The sequence below is a fragment of the Protopterus annectens genome, chromosome 10.part0 (assembly GCF_019279795.1).
Source record: "Protopterus annectens isolate FY-2018-M chromosome 10.part0, PAN1.0, whole genome shotgun sequence".
NCBI lineage: Eukaryota > Metazoa > Chordata > Ceratodontiformes > Protopteridae > Protopterus > Protopterus annectens.
In genome coordinates, this window is record NC_056744.1 from 298631274 (window position 1) to 298651662 (window position 20389).

At 38.0% G+C, this 20389-nt stretch overlaps 1 protein-coding gene across 1 annotated transcript in view; it reads right to left on the reverse strand.

Moving 5' to 3' along the window:
• Positions 1 to 20389, reverse strand: part of LOC122814130 (WD repeat-containing protein on Y chromosome-like) — a 1041762-nt gene that overhangs the window by 562914 nt on the left and 458459 nt on the right. The window contains exons 3-5 of the mRNA XM_044086745.1: positions 15943 to 16210; positions 3620 to 3766; positions 1444 to 1566 (exon numbers count right to left, since the gene is read on the reverse strand). Coding sequence (XP_043942680.1) covers positions 1444 to 1566; positions 3620 to 3766; positions 15943 to 16210 — 538 coding nt within the window. The remainder of the gene's footprint in view (positions 1 to 1443; positions 1567 to 3619; positions 3767 to 15942; positions 16211 to 20389) is intronic.

Sequence of the window (20389 nt, forward strand, 5' to 3'; positions counted from 1 at the left end):
TGTGTTTGCAAGTTGTACTTGGTTCCGAAGAAGTCCTTTACCTGGACGGTGCTAAACTGTTGAATAAAACTGAAATTTGTTTCCTGTTTGTGGTCCCAGGGTAACTTCATGTCTTCGATTCTACATTCCAATTAAAAATATATTAAATTTTGTATAATTATGATATAAAGGATGACATTTTATAACAGCATATAAAACATTGCATGATAATTATAAGAATCAATCAGAGGAGCTTAGAAAGAATTGGGAAGAGAGATTGGATAAATAATTCACAAAGAGACAATGGGGGGGGGATATATGTATATCTCCCAAGTATGCAACAAACTCTAGAAGATTTAGGATCTTTGCCTGGAAGTGTTTGCATAGATATTGTTATACCCCCAAGTAGATTCCAAAGAATTTTTCCTCAGGTGGATAGCATATGTTGGAGATGTGACAGGCAAGAAAGAGGTGGCTGAGAACATATTTTTTGGGAGTGTAATGAGTTGGCAGACTTTAGGGATTCCCTGCAGAGCTCTTTGTCAGAGATGCTGGGTGAGCGGATTGGATTGTGTGGGGAGATGATTTTTTTGAGCTATGATACAGAATCAGAATTGCCTAGACATAGTAAAGCCCTGCTGAGTCTAATTCTGCTGGCTGCCAAAAAGCAATTACTAGAACATGGAAATCAAAGTCTAGACCAACTTTACTAGAAGTAGTAAATATAGTAACAGAGATAAAACAACGGAATTGGGATCTTTAGAAAAGGGAAAGAGCAAACTACATAGGAAAAAATGGGAATTGTGGGAAGAATATGTGCAGAGAAGGAATGAAGTTTAAGAGTCAGGATTTGAATGAGCCATATAATGTTTAACTGACAGTGACTGGATAGATTATAAGTGATGTATAATGTTTGCAACTACAGTTGTTTCAATGGTGTCTGTGATGTATAATGTTTGCAACTAAAGTGGTGTCAATGTCTGTTTTTCATTTATATAAATGTAAGATTGTCTATGTCATATGTGATTATTTAATAAAGATGTTTATTAAAAAAAAACTAATTCAGTAAGATGAATTAAGGATGATGACAGAAAGGCAATGATCTATACACATAACAGGTTTAATAATAAATATGGAACAAAAGTATTTAGTGCATGCAGTATGTGCCCATGTTTAGGATATATGAAAGGCTATTAATAAAATATCAGTAGGAGACTGCATTCAGTCCATTGGGACAGAATACAACTTTTTCAGATGTAAGATGCATTCACCTTTGGTGACAGAACATAGGCAATTACAGAAATTTAGTAAGAGAAAATATGACCTTATTCTTCCAAATACTGCCAAGCAAATAATTGTAAGGCATTACTATTATGACATCTTAATACATAATGCCAACACGTTGCAACTGCTCAGTCACTGGTGACAAGACAACTGAAATACTTGTAAAAGTCTATCACTCACCTCATACATCCTTTGGATGTGCAGAGAACTATCCCAGACTGTCAGGCTTCCTTCTTTACTGACACTCACAAAATACAAGGGTGGAGGAGAAGTGATGGCTAAAATCCTTGTGGTTGGTTCTTGCTGTAAAAAGACATTACACAGGTGGTTACAGCATAATATAAATGTATAAAAGCTTTGAAGAATAATGTGACATAGGAATTTGTCTTGGTTCTTTCTTTACCTAAATAAATATTTTGCTGGAAGAAATTCAGCTATATTTCAGTTTTTAAAAAATAAAAATGATCTAGGAATTTTAAAAAAAGTACAGTATGCCTGCTCAGTGCTAATGTCAAAGACCCATTGTGCATCAACACAAATACCTAATTATAAATTTAGTTGTGGATGTATAAAACTGGTGTGTTATGTAAACTAAATTAAAATTGGGCACTAATATAATAATAACTGAAGAATGATGGTCTTGAAGTAGCACATGGGCTATACTCAAAATGTCTGCATGACCGACTTGTATGATATAATGGAAGACACAGCATGAAGTGCTCATAGCACAATATGAGGTGCTGTGCAGTAACATGGGAGATCGCTATAGCCACCTCCAGATGGTAGCATGTAGCACAGCACAGAATAGCATAGTAGAGAGTCTGTACAGCAATGTGGGCAGCCAAACACATGGCAATGCTGTTTAGTCAATAAATGGGGATGAAAAGTGGTAGTTGAGAAAGTAAGTACTAAACAAGCAGAGGGAGATACACAAGGAAAAATAATAGGAAAATACAAGAGGTGGAAGGAGGGGAGGTATTTGTTTTATTTGGAGATATAACCCCTTTTTTCCGTATGAAGCAAGAGGTGTAAATCGAGAAGGTAAGGGGTTGTAAGCTCTGGAAGAAAAGAAGGTTAGGAAAGCTTCTGCATGCAAATGAACAAATAAACATCATATGCAGACTAAACAAAGATGGTATACATACAAAATGTATGATGGACAAAGGATTTACATAGATATTTAGAGGGCACTCAAATGATGATGAAGAGGGTTAGACAATAACAAGGTATGGGGAGTTATTTAGATGGAATGGGCTGGGGGTTAGGAATGAGTGGAATATGGCTCACCCATCTAGGACTTTACTTTCTCCTTGGGTGACACCCACTTGGAGCTCTGGGTGGTACAGGTTGCAGAGCCCAGGCCAGAGAGACATACTACCATGGCATAGCTGTATAGATCAGGGGGGAGTTATACAGGGAAACTTGTGTACTCCTGTCCCATAGAATGTCAGTGCTAACATCCCTTGGAAGCTGCTGAGGAGGTGTTATCATCTCTTGGGGAGAGAGTTGAGACTCTGATGTCTACCTGAATGATGGCTACAGGACTGTCTGTCACCTCACAAGGTGAATAAAAGGGCTAGAGGTAGCTCTCAATCCTGTGAAAAATGAATGGACTAATAGTTCATAGGGGAATGATGCTTGACATGGAGAGGGGTTTGCAAAAAAATATATATGGGGAATAATACAATAGGAAATTGTAACACCAGGAAGAGCATAAGGTGGGATGCTGGCATGGTGGGCTCGAAGACAACCAAGAGAAACATATACAGGCATTATGGCCTTGGGCCATTGATGTCATGGGTTTCTTGTCCCCCTCATGACTTGTTGGGCAGGGCCTGCAGTTTGAGCAAACCTACCTAACCAAACTCATTTAGTACTCTCCACAAATTGCTATATTTCTAGGTGCTGTAAATAGCATGATGTTTATCTGTATTTACACCTTCATCAGCGTGTGATTTTGCTTAGTATGCAACTGTTCTAAATCCATGTGTCACTTGCATTTGTTTATTGTGAATTTTGTACTGCTAAGTGGTCTAAGAAGTGGTGGAAATCCACTCACCTGGTTACCAAATATAAATAAATAAATACATTTTTGTTGCCCAAGTAGCTAAATGTAATTTTAATGTGTATACTAATGCAGATGGCAATTCTATAGGTGCAATAACTACTTTGGGTATACATGTGGATACTGTGACATACCTAACATCCATAAGGCACAAGATTTGTGGTTATGTCTGTACTATGTACACCTACCATATCTACTTGCTTACATACATTTTATAGAAACTTTTGATTGGTTACTATTTTTCACATTTAAGAAGTGTGGTACTTCAGGTTTTAAACAGTTATTCTTTACCTTGTTGTAAACACAGTGCCTAATCAGTGGATCTCGTTTGGCAAACGTTTCTTTTCTGGCTGTTACATAATCTTTCTCTCTGTACTGGAGCAACATGTAAGTGCAAAATTCACTCCAGTCAACAAATCCATCACATGCAGTATCAACCTTTGAGGAAAAATAAAGATAAGTTAACTTCGGATCAGTTAGAAACAATGATTAAGTTAATATTAAAAAAAGACACTAAGTTGAGGATCTTAATAACTGTAGATGTGAGTCTGTAAAGAATATATGTTTAGTTTTTTGCATGTGTGCATATATATGTGTGTGTGTTTGTGTGTGTGTGTGTGTGTGTGTGTGTGTGTGTGTGTGTGTCTGCGTGCATGTGCATATTTATATATTGTATACAATATAGATATATATATATATATATATATATATATATATATATATATATATATATATATATATATATAATATATATATATATGTGTGTGTGTATATATTTAATGATTTGCTTTTAAGACATTGCTAATGTCATTGAGTAGTGTAAATACTATTGTTTCTTAAACAGTGGTCAGGTAAGGCATATTAGACAGAAGAAAATATCATGCTCATTTGGTTAATGGGTCATTATGAGACTAATTAAGTAGTTTATTCTAGATTAAAAGGAGGACTTAAACAATGCCAGATTTACTGTTGTCTGAAGTGAGATTAGTTAGACTGCAGATTGTCATTGCATCTCACTGAGTGGTGGATCCTTAAACATGGAGGTGGGTATTCCCAGAAAGGAAAGGTATCAGCAAATACATAGTCTGGGGAGCTCTAACGAGGCTTATAATTGTGGACCTGGAGTGGAATACATTGGATGAGAACAGAGCAATTTATAGACTGTAACAAATTCATCATAGCTGGACCAGAATTTGGCTTTATATTTGGACTTTCTTCTTGAGCTGTGAAGAAATCTGCATATGGACATTTTATATTGGTGAAATGTTTTATACACACATATATATATATATATATATATATATATATATATATATATATATATAAACATCCGTGGTAGTGCAGCAGTAGTGTTGCTGCCTCACAGCAAGCGGTTCTCCCATTCGATTCTCAGCTGGAGTGCGGGGAGTGCCTTCTGTGTGGAGTCTGCATGTCCTCCCCGCGGTTGGGTGGGCATTCGAAAGACATGCGTAAATGGGTATGCCTTCGTTGAAGGGTGAACGTCGAGCTGGCACCTTGGCATTCGTCAAAATCTACTGCCAATCATTAGCAGACCGGAGTTCTGCTGTTGCGACCCCTAACCAGGAAAAGACAAAAAGACAAATATATATGGATCACATTCACATTTCTGAAAGTACAGTTCTCTGAATCACACTTTGCTAAAACTATAAATCCAAATTTAGACTTCTCCGAAATGGCAATTTGCCGAAACGGAAAACAGTTAAGCCACATTAACTAATTTCCTCTAATTTTTGCAGGGAGAGAAGCCTCCCTGCACCCCCTGCTAATTATATATGCTAACTCCGAGATCACACTACAGTGATAACAGTATATTTGTTCATACATACTGCAGTGCAATCGCAAAGTGCCATTTCAGAGAAGTGTAAATTCGAAGTTATGGTCTAAGCAAAATATAGTTCGGAGAATTGTATTTTTGGCAATGTGAATGGGAACTATATATATATATATATATATATATATATATATATAAAATATAAAATATAATTTTAATTAATTTTACATTGGATTACCGGGTGAGTACGACTGGGCCAAAGGGCCTGTTTTTAGCTGAGGCCCAAGGCGAAAAACTCCAAATAGAAAGCTTACATATAGTTAACAAGGAGATAATAATAACAATAAAGTCAAACATAACAGAAAATTGACAAAGTAGGTGATGTTATCAATATGAAAAAATGTATAAGGTTAACAAAAGTTAAAGTCAAACATTGTGTAAAAAATGTAACTTAGTGTGCCTAGTGTATAATTTGAATACTAGACAGGTCATACAGGAATCATATGCTGTTAGCAGTCTGATGGTATAGTAATGGTTTAAGGGAAACAAAGGGCGAGAAGTGGGGGTAGGAAAATGAGAGGTGGGATAATAGGAAGTTAGTATGAGAAAGACTTTACTGTATAGTTTGAGAGTGGTAATACAGCACTGGGGCTGAAGATAGGAATGAAAAGGGGTTTAGTACACTATGCAGAGGCATATAATCAGCCAGGTGTGGTGTAGGAACATAGCCAGTTGTTAGTAAGGTGAGGTTTTAGTAGTTGTTTGAATGTGGGAGTTGTTGTTGTATCTTTTGGCTTTTCCCGGTTAGGGGTTGCCACAGCGGAACTCCGGTCCGCTAATGATTGGCAGTAGATTTTTACGTACCGAGTTGCCAGCCATGATGCACAACCTTCAACGAAGGTACGCCCATTCACGCATGTCTCCACACAGAAGACGCTTTAGCTGAGAATCGAACAGGACAACGTCTTACTGTGAGGCGACAATGCTACCGCAGCACCACCACCGCAGTTCTACAGGTGGTGATACGTATTGCTTGAGGTAATGAGTTCCATGGTGTAGATATTCTGTTTGAGAAAAGGGCATCTCCATAGCTATTGTTAGATTTGGTTATTTTTAGTAGGTATTTGTTGCAGGATCTTAATGAGCAAGAGCAAGAGTAGGGCTGAACAAGTTCTTTGAGAACAGGGCAGTTGCTAGGGTGGTGGAAGATGTTGTGAGTGAAGTTTAATTGATTAAAGGTAAGTAAGTTGGGAAGTTCAAGCCATTTTAGGTGTTGGAGTGCTATGCAATGATGTGTTCTGTATGGTAGGTTTAAGACGACTCTTGCTATCTTATTGTAGCACAACTCAAGTCTGATCAGGTCAGATTTACAGAGGTTTGTGAAAATTGGGGATGCATATAATAGAGAGGAAAGAAGCTGATTTCTAGAAATGGCCTGTCTTGTGGCAGTCAATGAGGTAAGGCTTGATACGGTAGAGAGAACCTACCTTGATGTGTACTTTCTTGATAGCTGTTGCGAGGTGTTTGTCAAATCTAAGGTTAGTATCAATGTTCACCCCTAAGAGATTGGGTTGTTCCACTGGCGCTCTATAGTAGTGTTACTGGAGGACGTGATGGTGAACTGCAGTGCGGGCTCAGATAGCTTGTTACTCATAACATTAGCTTAGTTTTATTGGGCTTAACAATAAGTTGGTAGTTAGAGAGATATTTTTCTAAGTCACTGAGGGCAGTCTGGGTTATATGAAGGAATTAGGGTTTGGATGGGCTGAGCAAATAAGGGTGGAATCATCTATGTATTGAATTATGGTAGCGTTATGTGTGGCTGATGATAGCTTATTTGTGAAGATTGAGAAAAATAGTGGGCTTAGTAGTGATCCCTGTGGTATATTGGAAATGCAAGTTTCCTGGTGCTGTTTTTATCTGTCCTGAGAAATTAAATTTGTAATTCTGTTAATGAACTGCAGTAACTCTTAAGTGAGCAGGTCTACCAGATCAAAACTTCATCTATTGTCCTACCGAAGTGTTTGCTGAACTAAAGTAAATCATGGGGAAACTGATGGAAACCCTTGCACAGAGTGGGATGACTACAGACCAGTATTTAGTGAATTTATAGCAATAAATGAAACTTTATTGCCAATACATTAGTTAGTTGCCAGAGTATACCATCCTTTGAATGGTGTGCCACACAAGAGAAGTGAAGCAGAAACAAAAGGTAAAACTCCTCTCTGTGGAATTAACTGGAGATACTTTAAAGGTATATGTAGAAATGGAGAGTACAGTTCACTTGGACTATGGATTGCTTATAAAACCATCTGGACCAACAAAGCTGATGTAAGTATTTGTTTATAGTTGCTCTAACTATATCAGTGCTGATTAACACTTCAGTGTTGCATTTATTGATTTGGTTGAATTTATCACTGTTTTTAAGCTTGCATTTGTTAAAGAAACAGGTTGTTTAACAGTATCCTGATATTTCCAAAATCTCCTCTAATACTGCAAAAGCTGTTCTGAGTTTTCCAAAGTTCTGCTAAGTTTGCCAAAACATTTCTAAGTGTTGCAAAATTGTTCTATGTTTGTAAAGTTCTTCTACATTTATGCATTTTTTTCTGTGTCTGTGAATATTTCACAGGGTTTGTGGAACTTATTTTCAAGTATTCTTGATACTGCAGGAGTTCTGCCTTTTGTTGCAAAGCATTTGTTACTGCACTTGAGCTCAAAACTAGTTTGTTTTACATTAAGATTTTTTTTTTTACACTCTGGTGGGAGCTTTTGGGCTTATTCAACCCATCTGAGCAGGAAACTGCTGGTGGAAGGCTTATTGTGTGTTTATCTGATTGGTCTGAGGACTTAACTGTATAAAAGTATTTTATTCCTGCTGGTATAAAAGCCTCTCACAAGTGAGGTCACCCATGCCTTGTATGTAAGCAAACCCCACCAGTTTAAAATTCTCTATAGGAAATGGTCTCCATAGTCTCCCACTGTTCACAGCTGCTCGAAGAGCTGTCAATTTGTGCAGAGTGTAGCACCACTGCAGGTCATCTAGTAGTATACAACTAAACACTCTCGCTTAGACCTTTAAGTGGCTCTCCCCTGCTCTTTCACATCTACTAATGATCTGGTGTAGCTGATAGGTATTTCCCTGTCATCTCTGTTTCTGGCCTGGTGGATATAGGTATCTGAGGCAGTGTAGTAACTGTCTCATGTTCACTGACAGCCATTTGATTTTAGAACAGAGAAATACAGTGTGTGAGAGATGTAGATGCACAATGTTATTGGAGGCAAAGCTCTCACAAGCACACATGAAAAATGCAAACCAGGTTGTTAGCATTACACCCAAAACACCCACTACCAGTACTAAGGAACAAACAGTTTCTGGTGTCACAACAAGGGGATCTAATATCTGTTAGCCTGAGGAGACATGATGGACAAACCACAATGCTTTGCCAGAGATGGTTTGCACTTGTCACCACTTGGCTTTTGGTTACTGGCAAACACTTTATCTATTCCGATAGTGCCTTTTTAGGCCATGCCAAGTTGTTAAACTCTCCAACATAACAGAAATCACTTGTGACTACCTAAAGTTGCGCAATGCTAAGAGTTTAAATAAAAAACTGCACTCCCTAGAAGCACTCTTCACCATGGAGAACGCAGACATATGTGCAGCTACGGAAACATAGTTTAGAACCATAGAAAGCATCCCAGCTATCAAAGGCTACAAGTCTCAGTGTTCATAATGGACAAGTATACCACTAGACTTGCTTGAGCTGTTCCATGCCCAACTAACATTAGGTGTGACCTCCTATCAGATCCCCTAATATGAGTATGGAAAACCATACCTCCTACCTAAACCTACTGGAATCTTTTAACATTCAGCCTGACACCATAAGTATGGGTGACTTCAACTACCCCTCAATACACTGGGAGACTTATATGACCCATAATTCACTTGCTTAGAGGTTTTTAGACTTCATCAGTGCAAACACCCTGAAGCAAGTAGTTAGCTCCCCAACTAGATGCACAAATATCCTAGACCTAGTACTCACAAACATGGGGGATGCTGCTCCCTCCCATGCATCAGCTTCTCCTCGGTAAGATCTGATCACAAAATAATCTCCTTTATTATTAAAACTAAGCTAGAACCCCCATCAAACTCCAAATCTGTTAAAAACTTTGCTAAGGCCAAGTACCTCAAACTAAGTAAAAGCTTATTAAAATTTCAAGCCCTTTGTGTCTGGCCTACAAGGCATTCTCTGATCCAGCCCTGATGAAAATGTTACATATTCACAAGAAAAAAAATATACAAGTGTTTTGCATTCCATGGATGTGAACCTTATTTATGACTCTAACAGAACTTGCTGGAGAGACAGATTCATATCCCAAAGGCTACCTTGGATATGGATTAAACTTCCCATCTTTGGAAAACAAAGCTTGTCCTGCAATCTCTTCAAAAAGAATTTGAATAAATGGATGGGGAACCATAAATTCACTCCTGAGGTATTCCCCATGTTCCTTATGGACAGGGCAGTCTGTAAAATGTCTCAGAGCTCCAACACCCAAAGACCCACTACCCTGATACTACCCCATCTCATATCTAGGGAGTTAAGATATAATATTGTCATATCCTGGATATTATTGGCTAGGCTTGTAAAGGCTCTTATGCCATTAGCCAAGTAATCACCCATGAACCTATAGCAACAGAAAAACTAAAACAAACTGAAATAAATAAAACAAAATCCACGTCAGCAGAACCAGCAGCAAAAAATCCAATGTCTGAAGTCTTTTTAGACAGCAAGAAAGTTGACACTTCTATCTCTTTCATCACCAATTACAGTGCTGAGATTCACCTAATTAAGGAGGTGGTTGTCAAGAACTGGAGTATTTTCTTGTGTGATGATGCCTTACAAGCCAGGTTTGGTACTTTGCCTAGGTTTATATATAGGAGGGGTGACAACCTTAAACGGATATTAGAAACAAAAAAGGACACTCGTGTTAGAATAGAGGGCACTTTCAAATGTGAGAGTTGTAACATGTGTAGGCATATTGCCACTGGTTCGAGCTTTAAAACTGCTGGGTCTTCTTTCTCCACTGTTGGTAGATTCAACTGTAAATCTCGATCGGTTGTTTATTTGGCTTGCTGCCAGTCTTGCCCAGCGTTTTATGTGGGCAAGACTGACAGAGGTTTTAATGAAAGAATCTATGAGCATTTATATTGTATTAGGAAAAACAAGTGTGAAAGTGCTTTGGCAAAACATGTTAATGACCACCCTCAGCACAGTTTTACTTTTAGGGTGTTAGGACATGTTTCCTTTGACATCAGGGGGGTCCTTTCCAACTATTATTAGAGTGCCTAGAAGTGATTTGGCAGCTGAAACTCTGTTCATATAGACTTCCAGGTCTCAATGACAGAGTAAGTTTAGCTTGCATTTTGAAACTTAGAAGTATGCAGAGGTAATTTTATTATTACTACTTTTCATTTATTATTTTTTACTTTTCACCTTTTGTCATTAAAAAGGTTTTATATACTATGTTTTTTGGTTTCAAACTTTTTAAACATTTTATGTTTATATATATTTCCATTTTGTTTTGTTTTTAAAACACATTTTTCATAGACTCGACTTTTGTATGCAGTAGTACTTTAAGAAGTTTTGAGACCAGCTTTTTCCCACACATTGATGTCAGTGAGTTTTAACCAGTTGGTTGGTCCATTCAAATGTATCATGTGTTGTTAATTGTGTATTTAAGGAGTTTGTTTTACATTTGCTACCGTTTGATGTCTGTCTGAAGAAGTTCAGTCTTTTTGAACGAAAAGCAGATGTTAATAAAACACTTAACATTAGATTTTTTGCTGCTGGTTCTGCTGACGTGGATTTTGTTTTACCTATGAACCTATGATAAACTTAGTTGGTGTATGATAAATTGGGAAAAGAATGTTTGTTTAGAGCATGTGCTGCTCCTGGAATGCAAGCTAGTACATTTCACAGTTGGACGTTTAATCCCAGTGAGAGTATAAGAGCATTAGAGCTCACACACAAGATCTTAAACATTTTGCAAACTATGGCGAAAGCCCGATACAAAGACTAAAGCAGAAAGGATATGCTTACTGCTGATATATTTAACAGAATGCTGCCTGTTAATATAAGAAACTGAGTATATCACAGTGATCCAAAAAGTTCATATAAGTGCAGTTAAACATATTTTGAACAAATGATACTTTGTTTAAAACTGAAATGTTTGTTTGTCTTTTCGGCTTTTCCCGGTTAGGGGTCGCCACAGCGGAACTCCGGTCCGCTAATGATCGGCAGTAGATTTTTATGGTGCCGAGTTGCCAGCCCGTTGCCCAACCTTCATGTGTACCTAAATCTAAACTTAAACAAGTAGTTAACTCGGCAGCATTGCCTTTGAAACACTGTGTGTCTATTACTGAGCTAGCTTTTCACTAGTTTAGGAGGAAAGGCTATGCAGTCAGAATATGTAAAGGGAACAGTTTTACTGCTAGGAATGTACAAATACCTGAAATGCATCATTCAGAATAAGTGCTCATGAAATGTGATAAGACAAAATATTAAACCTATAGAATCTGCATTCTGTCAAAGTGCAATAACTAAATTATTGATGCATTTGATATGTTTAGAAAACAAGGAAGTACAAGGCTTACTGGATTCAGGCAAGATAAATTTAATTAAGATTTGTAGTGTATAGTCATAAATTTACTAACAAGCAGAATTTGTGTCTTTCGGCTTTTCCCGGTTAGGGGTTGCCACAGCGGAACTCCGGTCCGCTAATGATTGGCAGTAGAGTTTCACGTGCTGGCTTGCCGGGCCTAACGCACAACCTTCAATGAAGGAACGCCCATTCATGCATGTCGTCACACAGAAGACCCTCTAACTGAGAATTGAACGAGCAACTTCTAACTGTTAGGCGACAACGCTACCACAGCACCACCACTAACAAGCACAATGCTGAAGGAATTTGTGTTCATGGAGACAAAATGGAATAAACCATTATTATTATACAGTAAAGACAATTTTAGGTCTGGCAAACATATAGGAAGACGGGAAATATTTCAATGATTTGTATTATATTCTTGACAAAAAAGAAGCCAACCATCCAAGTTTAGCATTGCCTCAAAATGAAAATGTGTGGGGAAGGCCAAGACTGAACTGTGCTTCTGAGAGATGCAGGATGCTTAGAAATATGAGAAATAATGAGATTATGACAAAGTTAGCTCACAAGCTGCTAAGGGAAGCATCATAATTGCAGCCAGAATCGTGAAATAGGAATGTCACAGAACATTTCATGTATTAAGATAGTCTGAGACATCAACAGTCATACTTAGCTGTGTAGCTAAGCAAAAAAAAAAAACAGTTACCAGTACATAAATGTGACAACAATGCAAGTACAGGCCTGAATGAAGAATGCCACTTAAGTGAATTTTCAGAGAGCAGAGCAGGGATAGAAAATAAAACAGAATTACATAAAGGAAAGCTGTAGACTGCTGTGCTATAAGACATATATTTATATGTCCTGTGGCATAGCAGCCTGCAGCAATAAAGCCAGAGGAAAGCTACAGGGTAAAACATTTGTCTTATTAAGCAGGACATAGAGCTGACTGGAGTAACCGTAGAGAAGATGTGTCACCCTATACCTATGGCAAAACAGATTGCAAGGAGAAAAAACAGTAGAAGGAAGGGAGTTACACAGCAAGCTGTTGTACTTTAAAAGTATTCCATAGCAGAGAGTCAAAGTGATGTGGTATCACTTCAGCCTGGAATTGTTACAGAACAGAGAACTGAAATAACTAACAGATCTGAAGAGATCAGTCACTCAGAGGATATATTCCAGGGGGAAGAAGTTAGAAGGCATAGAAAATGTACCACCTTATTTTAAGCTAAAACAGAAATCCCCCAAAATTATGAATTGTAAGCAGCAGGCAAGTGTTGAGAACAAGAAATGTAAATGTAAGAAAGATTTTACTACTATAGCAAAAGAGGAAGAAGGGGTACCTGGTCCGAATTCTAAACTCATTCCAGTGAGTATGTAAGACAGAGTGCTTGCCCTAGAAATCAAAGAGGTTGGCCTCTTACTGCATGGAGGGTTTTGCATCTGAATGAGTGTTCTGGCCTGAGAAGTGTGCTGTGAAAAAGTAGAGACATCCTGAAGGAGCCTGAGACAATGTGCAGATATTCTGCTAAAGAATCCAGCCTGATGGACGCTGCTTGAGTTTACTTTGGGATTAAACCTAAAGTGGTATGATAGACTGCAATGTTTGGGTGTTATTTTTGTTTCATGTGATAAAGAAAAGCTTCCACACCAAACTGCTCTTAATAATAATATAATTTTCATGGACAAAGGGCATCTGCTGCTTTATTTTGATACCATTTATTTATTTATTTATTTTATTTACATTTGTTTACCGGGAAATTCCGACTGGACGCAAGTCCTTTTTCAGCGGATGCCCGAGGAGAAAAGCATACCACAATATATATATATATATATATATATATATATATATATATATATATATATATATATATATATATATATACACACACACACACACACACACACACATATATATATATATATATATATATATATATATATATACTTAAATAGCATAATTAACTTTTACAATAAAATATTTAAAATGTGTCATTTTTAATATGTAGTGGCATAGTGACTGTTTTAGTGAGTAAGAAATACTGTTAACTGCAGTAGAGGTGTTTATTTAACATTTGTTAACCATATACTATGGAAAAAGCCTTGTAACAGCATATGTACCAAGTATATTGTAATGCTTCATGAAGATGACCCAAGAAATGTGAATAATCTGGGAAATGTTAAAAGAAGAGCTGGAAGCTTACAGTGACAGAGATGTTTGTCACTTACAGAAAAGAGACTTTGGAACTAGAGATGACGCTCTAGGTGAACCAGGACCAGATGATGATGCAAAACCAGGGAGTACCAGAAAAGAAGGTTTGGTAGGTGTATTCAAAGAGCTACAGGAAACCTGCATGTGAAAGAATTTGAAGGAATTACTTTGTTTCTCTTAAAAGACCTTGTCATAATACAGACCTGTGAGATTTTAAGCTCTGAAATGTGAACTGTACATTACTTAAAACTGTATTATTCAAAAAGTGTATTTATCATTTTATATTTGTTTTGGGAAGTGAATAGTTTTGTATTTCATTGTAAATAAACTGTATTAATAAGCTCTGACTGTTAAGTCTGGCTTCAGTAAACTTGACTTTGATACGATCTCTTGGACCCGATCCAGTTATAAAAAATATTAAATAATTGTAAAAAATTGGTGAAAGAAACATTAATGATTGGTCAATTATTAATAATGTTATTTAAACATTTATTTATGTATTTATTTGCTTTTGTTAACCAGGAAAGTCCACTGGGCTGAAATGAGCCCATTTTCAGTGGAGGCCCAGGGAGACAAGCTCCAAAAAAAAACAATGTACATAATTAAGAGATTATTTAGAGAGTTAATAACAGCATTTAACAATATACAAGAGTAATAACAGCATTTAACAATATACAATAGAATAATATAGGAGTCAGAAGTGACACAGTAACATAGGCAATGTATAGCAACATTTTGTGGAAGACTCAGGTGTTTGGCAGGTATTCAATAGATCAGACATAATGATAATCTGCACTTACACAATTTTTTACACACCATGTGATTCCTGCAGTGGATTGGTCCTACAAATGTATACAATATAAGAAAACGTAATGATCATAGCAGCTATTTCATTTTATAGACTGTTGACTTTTTTATTTTATTTTTTTTGTCTGATCTTGATTGACTACCTATGCTGACAGCTCTGGTACCAAAATACCATGTGCCAGTTTAATTAAATAATGACAACAGTTTTAAATAATGTTTGAAAGTGCAACCATGCCTGCTGTTTTAATTTAGCTGTATCATTTGTTTTTCAAATCATGTTGAATCATGCAGTTGTGTGTGATGAAGGAAAAACAACAATGCTCTGGACAGAAAGTTATCACCTCTTATTTTTCATCCTTTGACATATATACATGGCATTATTTAAGAACTGCATATCATTCAGTTAGCTTATCAATATGTAAACACCACATCTTATTGGCATTTCATATTTACTCAAATGAATTTGGTATGATCAAAGTTGGTATGGTCAGGTGGTGTACATGGCTAGGAATTAAGGCTATATGCTATTAACGAGCTTCATGTTGTAGTCCAGAGTTTGATTCAATGAGTTTTAACTTGCATATTGTGTAACTCTAGGCAAGTCTGTTAACCAGAATTTGTGTTCCTAATTCACTGTCTGGCAATAACTCCTACCTGTGATAACTTGTTTAATACTTGAATTAATCAGTTGGCTCCCTAGCACCAAATGATTAAGTTCAATTATATCTTAGATGACTTGGGATAAAAAAGTGACTCATGCTGCAGAAGCTGGCCAGGGAGCATGGGGCTGGGCAGCCAATGCTGGCTTGCTTATCCTGGGTGGGAGGGGGAGTGGGGGATGAAATAATACAGATTATTCTGCTACATTATTAATACCCAGGGGAGGCTGGGTGTTCCAGCATGCAGAGTATAAGGCAAAGGATGAGAGCACATTAAGAAGTGCACTCACATGCAGTAGCCACACTTAGATGCATGGATGTAGGTTGTAACATATGAAGAGATATGTAAAGGTAAGTTCACAATTTTTAAATGGAAGGATAAATGATTAAACCAGGGATGAACTAGAAGAAAATGTGCAGGATTTTAATAAAATGTATTACATACTGCTTTTGGCACAATACATCCTAGTTTGGTACTTCCTACCTTATTGAACAGTAATTCCATTTGACTGTTCCACTGATCTGACCCCAGCATATCCTGTAGTGCTTCCTGGAACTCATGTAGGGTCATGTTTCCTGGCTGACGAGTTGCTGCCTTTGAGCTACGCTTGATCCACCAAAGACCTGCATTTTTCTTAGTCGGCTTTTCTCCTCCATCTCTTGGGATGTGTTTGGCAAATATCTCTTCCAACAGCTTAAGATGATCTAGCCCCAATTCATCTTCAATGCGAACATTTTCATCTTTGTGAAAGCTATACAATGGAAAGAATTGCAATAATGAAATACACACTGCCACGAATGTAACTTCACCATACAAACAGGCAAGAAATGTCACATCAGTTTTCCTGTCAAGGTTCTCTGCCTGTATAATCATTCAAAGATGTATTCCTAAACTGTCCAAATCCATACATATGCCTGTGTTTTTGTTTTGAGTTCCTTGAAGGTTTGCTATTAAGTTATTTTGATTTCTTTGTAAACCACTGTATCTTTAAATGAAGAAAAAACGGGAAAGTGAAATTTCATGGAATCCTAGGTTCATAGATGTTTACTAGGCTAATGACCATCAGGGCCTTTTTAAGCCTATCCATGTGTCCCAAATCTCTGACAAGTTCTGGTACCCTTGATAAGTGTAAGCAGGGGCTTGGGAGGTGAAACATTTACAAGCAGTCGCCTGGGAGATGAACCATTTACAGGTTACCTGTGTCCATTAGAGACATAGGTGCTAAACTGGGGATGAATTTCTTGCTACCCGTCCAATTGTCCAAGTTACATTGGAATTAGGTTAGGGAGGAACTCTGCTTAAGTTGCATGAAGAGCCTGTTCCAGACATGGGGTAGTTTCTGGGATACATATCTGTCTCTCCAACAGTTCTTATTTATATCATAAGCAAGGTTTAAATATTTAGAAAGGATAATTCTGGTGCTGTTTTGTTTGTGGATATGCAGGAGGTCCAACAGAGTGGGGTCTGACAATGTCCTGTATACCAGGCATAGATTTCCTATTAAAAGCTTGTAGGAGACAGAATACAGGGATAGGACATTGAAGCGGTCTGCATAGCACATTTTACTTACAGCCTGTATTCTTTTAGTGAAGATCCTCTAGGGGCATTCCAATTGTTGGATATGCCTTGTTAGGTACATAGGTGATAGGCCTGATGAATTCTGAATACAGTGACAGAATCCTTGGACCTAGATGCCGTACCTTTGTTTATAAGTTGTGCAACATAGAATGTCTCCTCACTACTGTAGACATGTGAAGGTCAACGATTAGTTTACTGTTTATGTGTGTCCCTAAGTCCCTGACTACTGGGTCAACTCTAAGGGGTGTGTTGTCAATATGATATTTTCCAGGGATGGATGGCTTCTTGAAGGATACTATTATACATTTCTTGGCATTTAGTTTTAGTTAATGGCTCTGACACCAGTTATTTTTTTCTGTGTCAGCTCCTCTTGGAGAATATTTGAGTCTGTGTGGGATTCAATGACTCCTAATTTGTAATCATCTGCAAATTTAGTCTGCCAAAAAACACTGACATTGGCCTTCACTTCTAGAAATAAATGCCCAAAAGGAGAAGTTCAAGGACCTATTCCTGACAGACTCCACTTGTATCTGGCCTCTTTGTAGAGGTAGACTCCGCAATTCTAACTTCCTGGGTCCTGTCTGTGAGCCAGTTGGCTATCCTTCGGGTGCCATATGGTATTGTACCTAACCTCTTGGGTTTGTCAACAATGCTCGAGTGGGGTATTGTATCAAATGCTTTGGCCAGGTCAAGGTAGGCAGCGTGAACCATTTTGCCCTCATTCATTGCTTTGGTGACCTACTCAAAGAAGTCCATCAGGTCAAGTAGGCTTGACCTGCCCTTGACAAAACCAAACTGGGTTGGGTCCAGTATCTGGAGGTTACTATATCACTATTGATCATTTCCATGATAATTCTTTCCATGGCTTTACAAATAAGTCTAGTGAGACTTATGGGTCTGTAGTTTCCAGGGTCTGTAGATGGCCCACCTTTGTGCAGAGGGATGACTGTTGCTGTTCTCCATTCATGAGGCATGAAGCCTGTTTGGAGGCTACAGTAAAATAGCAATTCCAGGAGGCCTGATAGGTCATGTTTCATGCTATTTAGACAGCATCCTGGGATATTGTCTCACCCCATTGATGCAGTGTTCTTGGCCTTAGAGAGAGCATTAAGGACCTGTTCCCTAGTGATAGCAGGGGGAGTTACATTTGATGGTATTTCCTGAGGAGAGGTTGAGGGGGAGTAAATGGTAAAGTTGGACCCGAATTTATCGGCCAATAGGTTTGCTATATCGTCTGGCTCAGTATAGGTGGCTCAATTTACAATGAGCTCAGCACACAATTGTGAGTTGTCTTTGAGGTTGTGGACATAGCTAAATAATACTGTGTGGTTGTCCTTGGCCAGGGAGGCCAACTTTACCTCAAATTTGGCTTTGGTATGCTTTATTTGTCCTCTGAGTTGTTTGTTTAGTTTGATGAGAGTGCTTTTATCCTGCTGGGTGCTGCACCTCCTAATTTTTGACATGATTTTCTTCCTTACGTTATACAGCCTATTGATTTTGTGATTCCACCAGAGTGGCTTGTTTTTTGAGTTAGTTCTGTACTTCTTCCTGGTGGGTATAGCTGCCTCTATGCAGCTATTAACATGCTTGTACAGGGTTTCTGTGAACAGTTCTGCATAGGCAACAATGTTCTCAGAGTTTATGGGGGCTTGAAATTTTACCAGGTTATCCCTTAATAGCTGGAAGTTAGCCTTAGAGTAGTTCCTGAATATTCCAGGGTTATCTGGGAGTCCAGGTTTTACTTTTACTTCAAAGGAGACCATTTTGTCGTCAGACCTTAGCAGGGAAGACATTTCACTAGGGGATTTGCAGCAGTCTCCCATATTAGTGAGGACCAGATCCAGTATAGATGTACTCCTGGTTGGTGTATTGACAATCTTGTCCAGGGAATTTGTATTTACAAAATGATTCCCAGTTAGTAGAGGGGTAATTAAAGTCACCCATGAATATGGTGTTCATATTTGGTTGGATAGTGAGAGTTTCCAATAAGTTTAAATACATAATATGGGTTTCCTGGGTCATAGAGGGGGACCTATAGTTTGCAAGGAAGTAGTATTGTACTTTTGTCTATGATGATTTGAACATGGCGCAGCTCAAGTGCATTGTCCTGTTTGACAAGTTATAAGGTATATTTATTTTTGCTGTAAATCAAGACACCTCTGTCTTAAGTCTCTGTCTGTGTAGTAGCTGGTCTAAATGTGTGGAAGGCATTATAACTTTGCACTGTCATTGTGATATCCGTGGCTTTAAACTATGTCTCAGTGACAGCACAGAGGTCAGCATTCACTAGGATGAAGAGAGCTTCTAGGAAGTAGAACTTTTTGTTTAGACTCCTAGCATTGAGCAAGTAATACCTTTAGATTTTCTTGGTACTGATTTGTTATGTTGGATGTACTTTCAGTTTGGTATTGCCTAAAAAGGGCAATATGGGGACGACAATATTTTAGCTAGTATTTGAAAGCCTACAGTAAAAAGGTGCAGACCATCCCTGGCAAAGCAGAATGGTTTGTTGACCATCTCCTTCCATGCTGACAAGTATTGCACCCCTTAGAATGATACTGGAAACTAAACCAGTTATTAAAGTCAGCCATCTTTTGTTTGTATTATGGTATCATCCTTGGAGAAGGTAAAATTCTGCTCAATGCTAGGCTCATACCAGCCTGAGACACATATTGTGAGAGCTCCATGATGTCACTCTTCAAATAGTCTAGGGAGGTTCATCTCAGGTCATTTACACCTACATGGAGTATGACTGAGTCATACTGGTACTTGTGGTCCAATGACTTGAGTGCTTGCTAAATGTGGTGGATCCTTAGTCTCTGATAAGCAACTGACCGCCACTTTCTCATTACTCAGTCTGGTGAGATGAACATCAGTGTGTCTCACAATGGTGTCTCCAATGACCAGAATGTTGAATTGTGTGGTGGCTTGTCTTATGGGCTTAGAAGTAGAGGTTTCATGAGATGTGGCTGTATATTTTGATGTGGGTGTTGTTTTGAAAGAGTGCATTTGGGGCTGCTGAGGGTATTTGTTATGTATACTTCATCTAGGATGTGTTTGGGGATTAGGAAGGTTGCATTTAAGTGCCTCAGCATATGTGAGTCTATATGTTTGCTTTGAATTATGTGTGATGTGTGCAGCATGTGTACTACCGGCAACCATATTGACATTTGGAGTACTTTTATGTGAGATCTTTGCCTACATTGACATTGTGTAAATACATCTCTCACATACCATATCAGTTCGTTTGAGAATTAACTGGTTATCAGTAAACATAAGGCAATTTCTACATTGCCTCAGGATACCCATATCCACCAAGCTGGTAATGGAGATTGTGGGAGTTCATATCCAT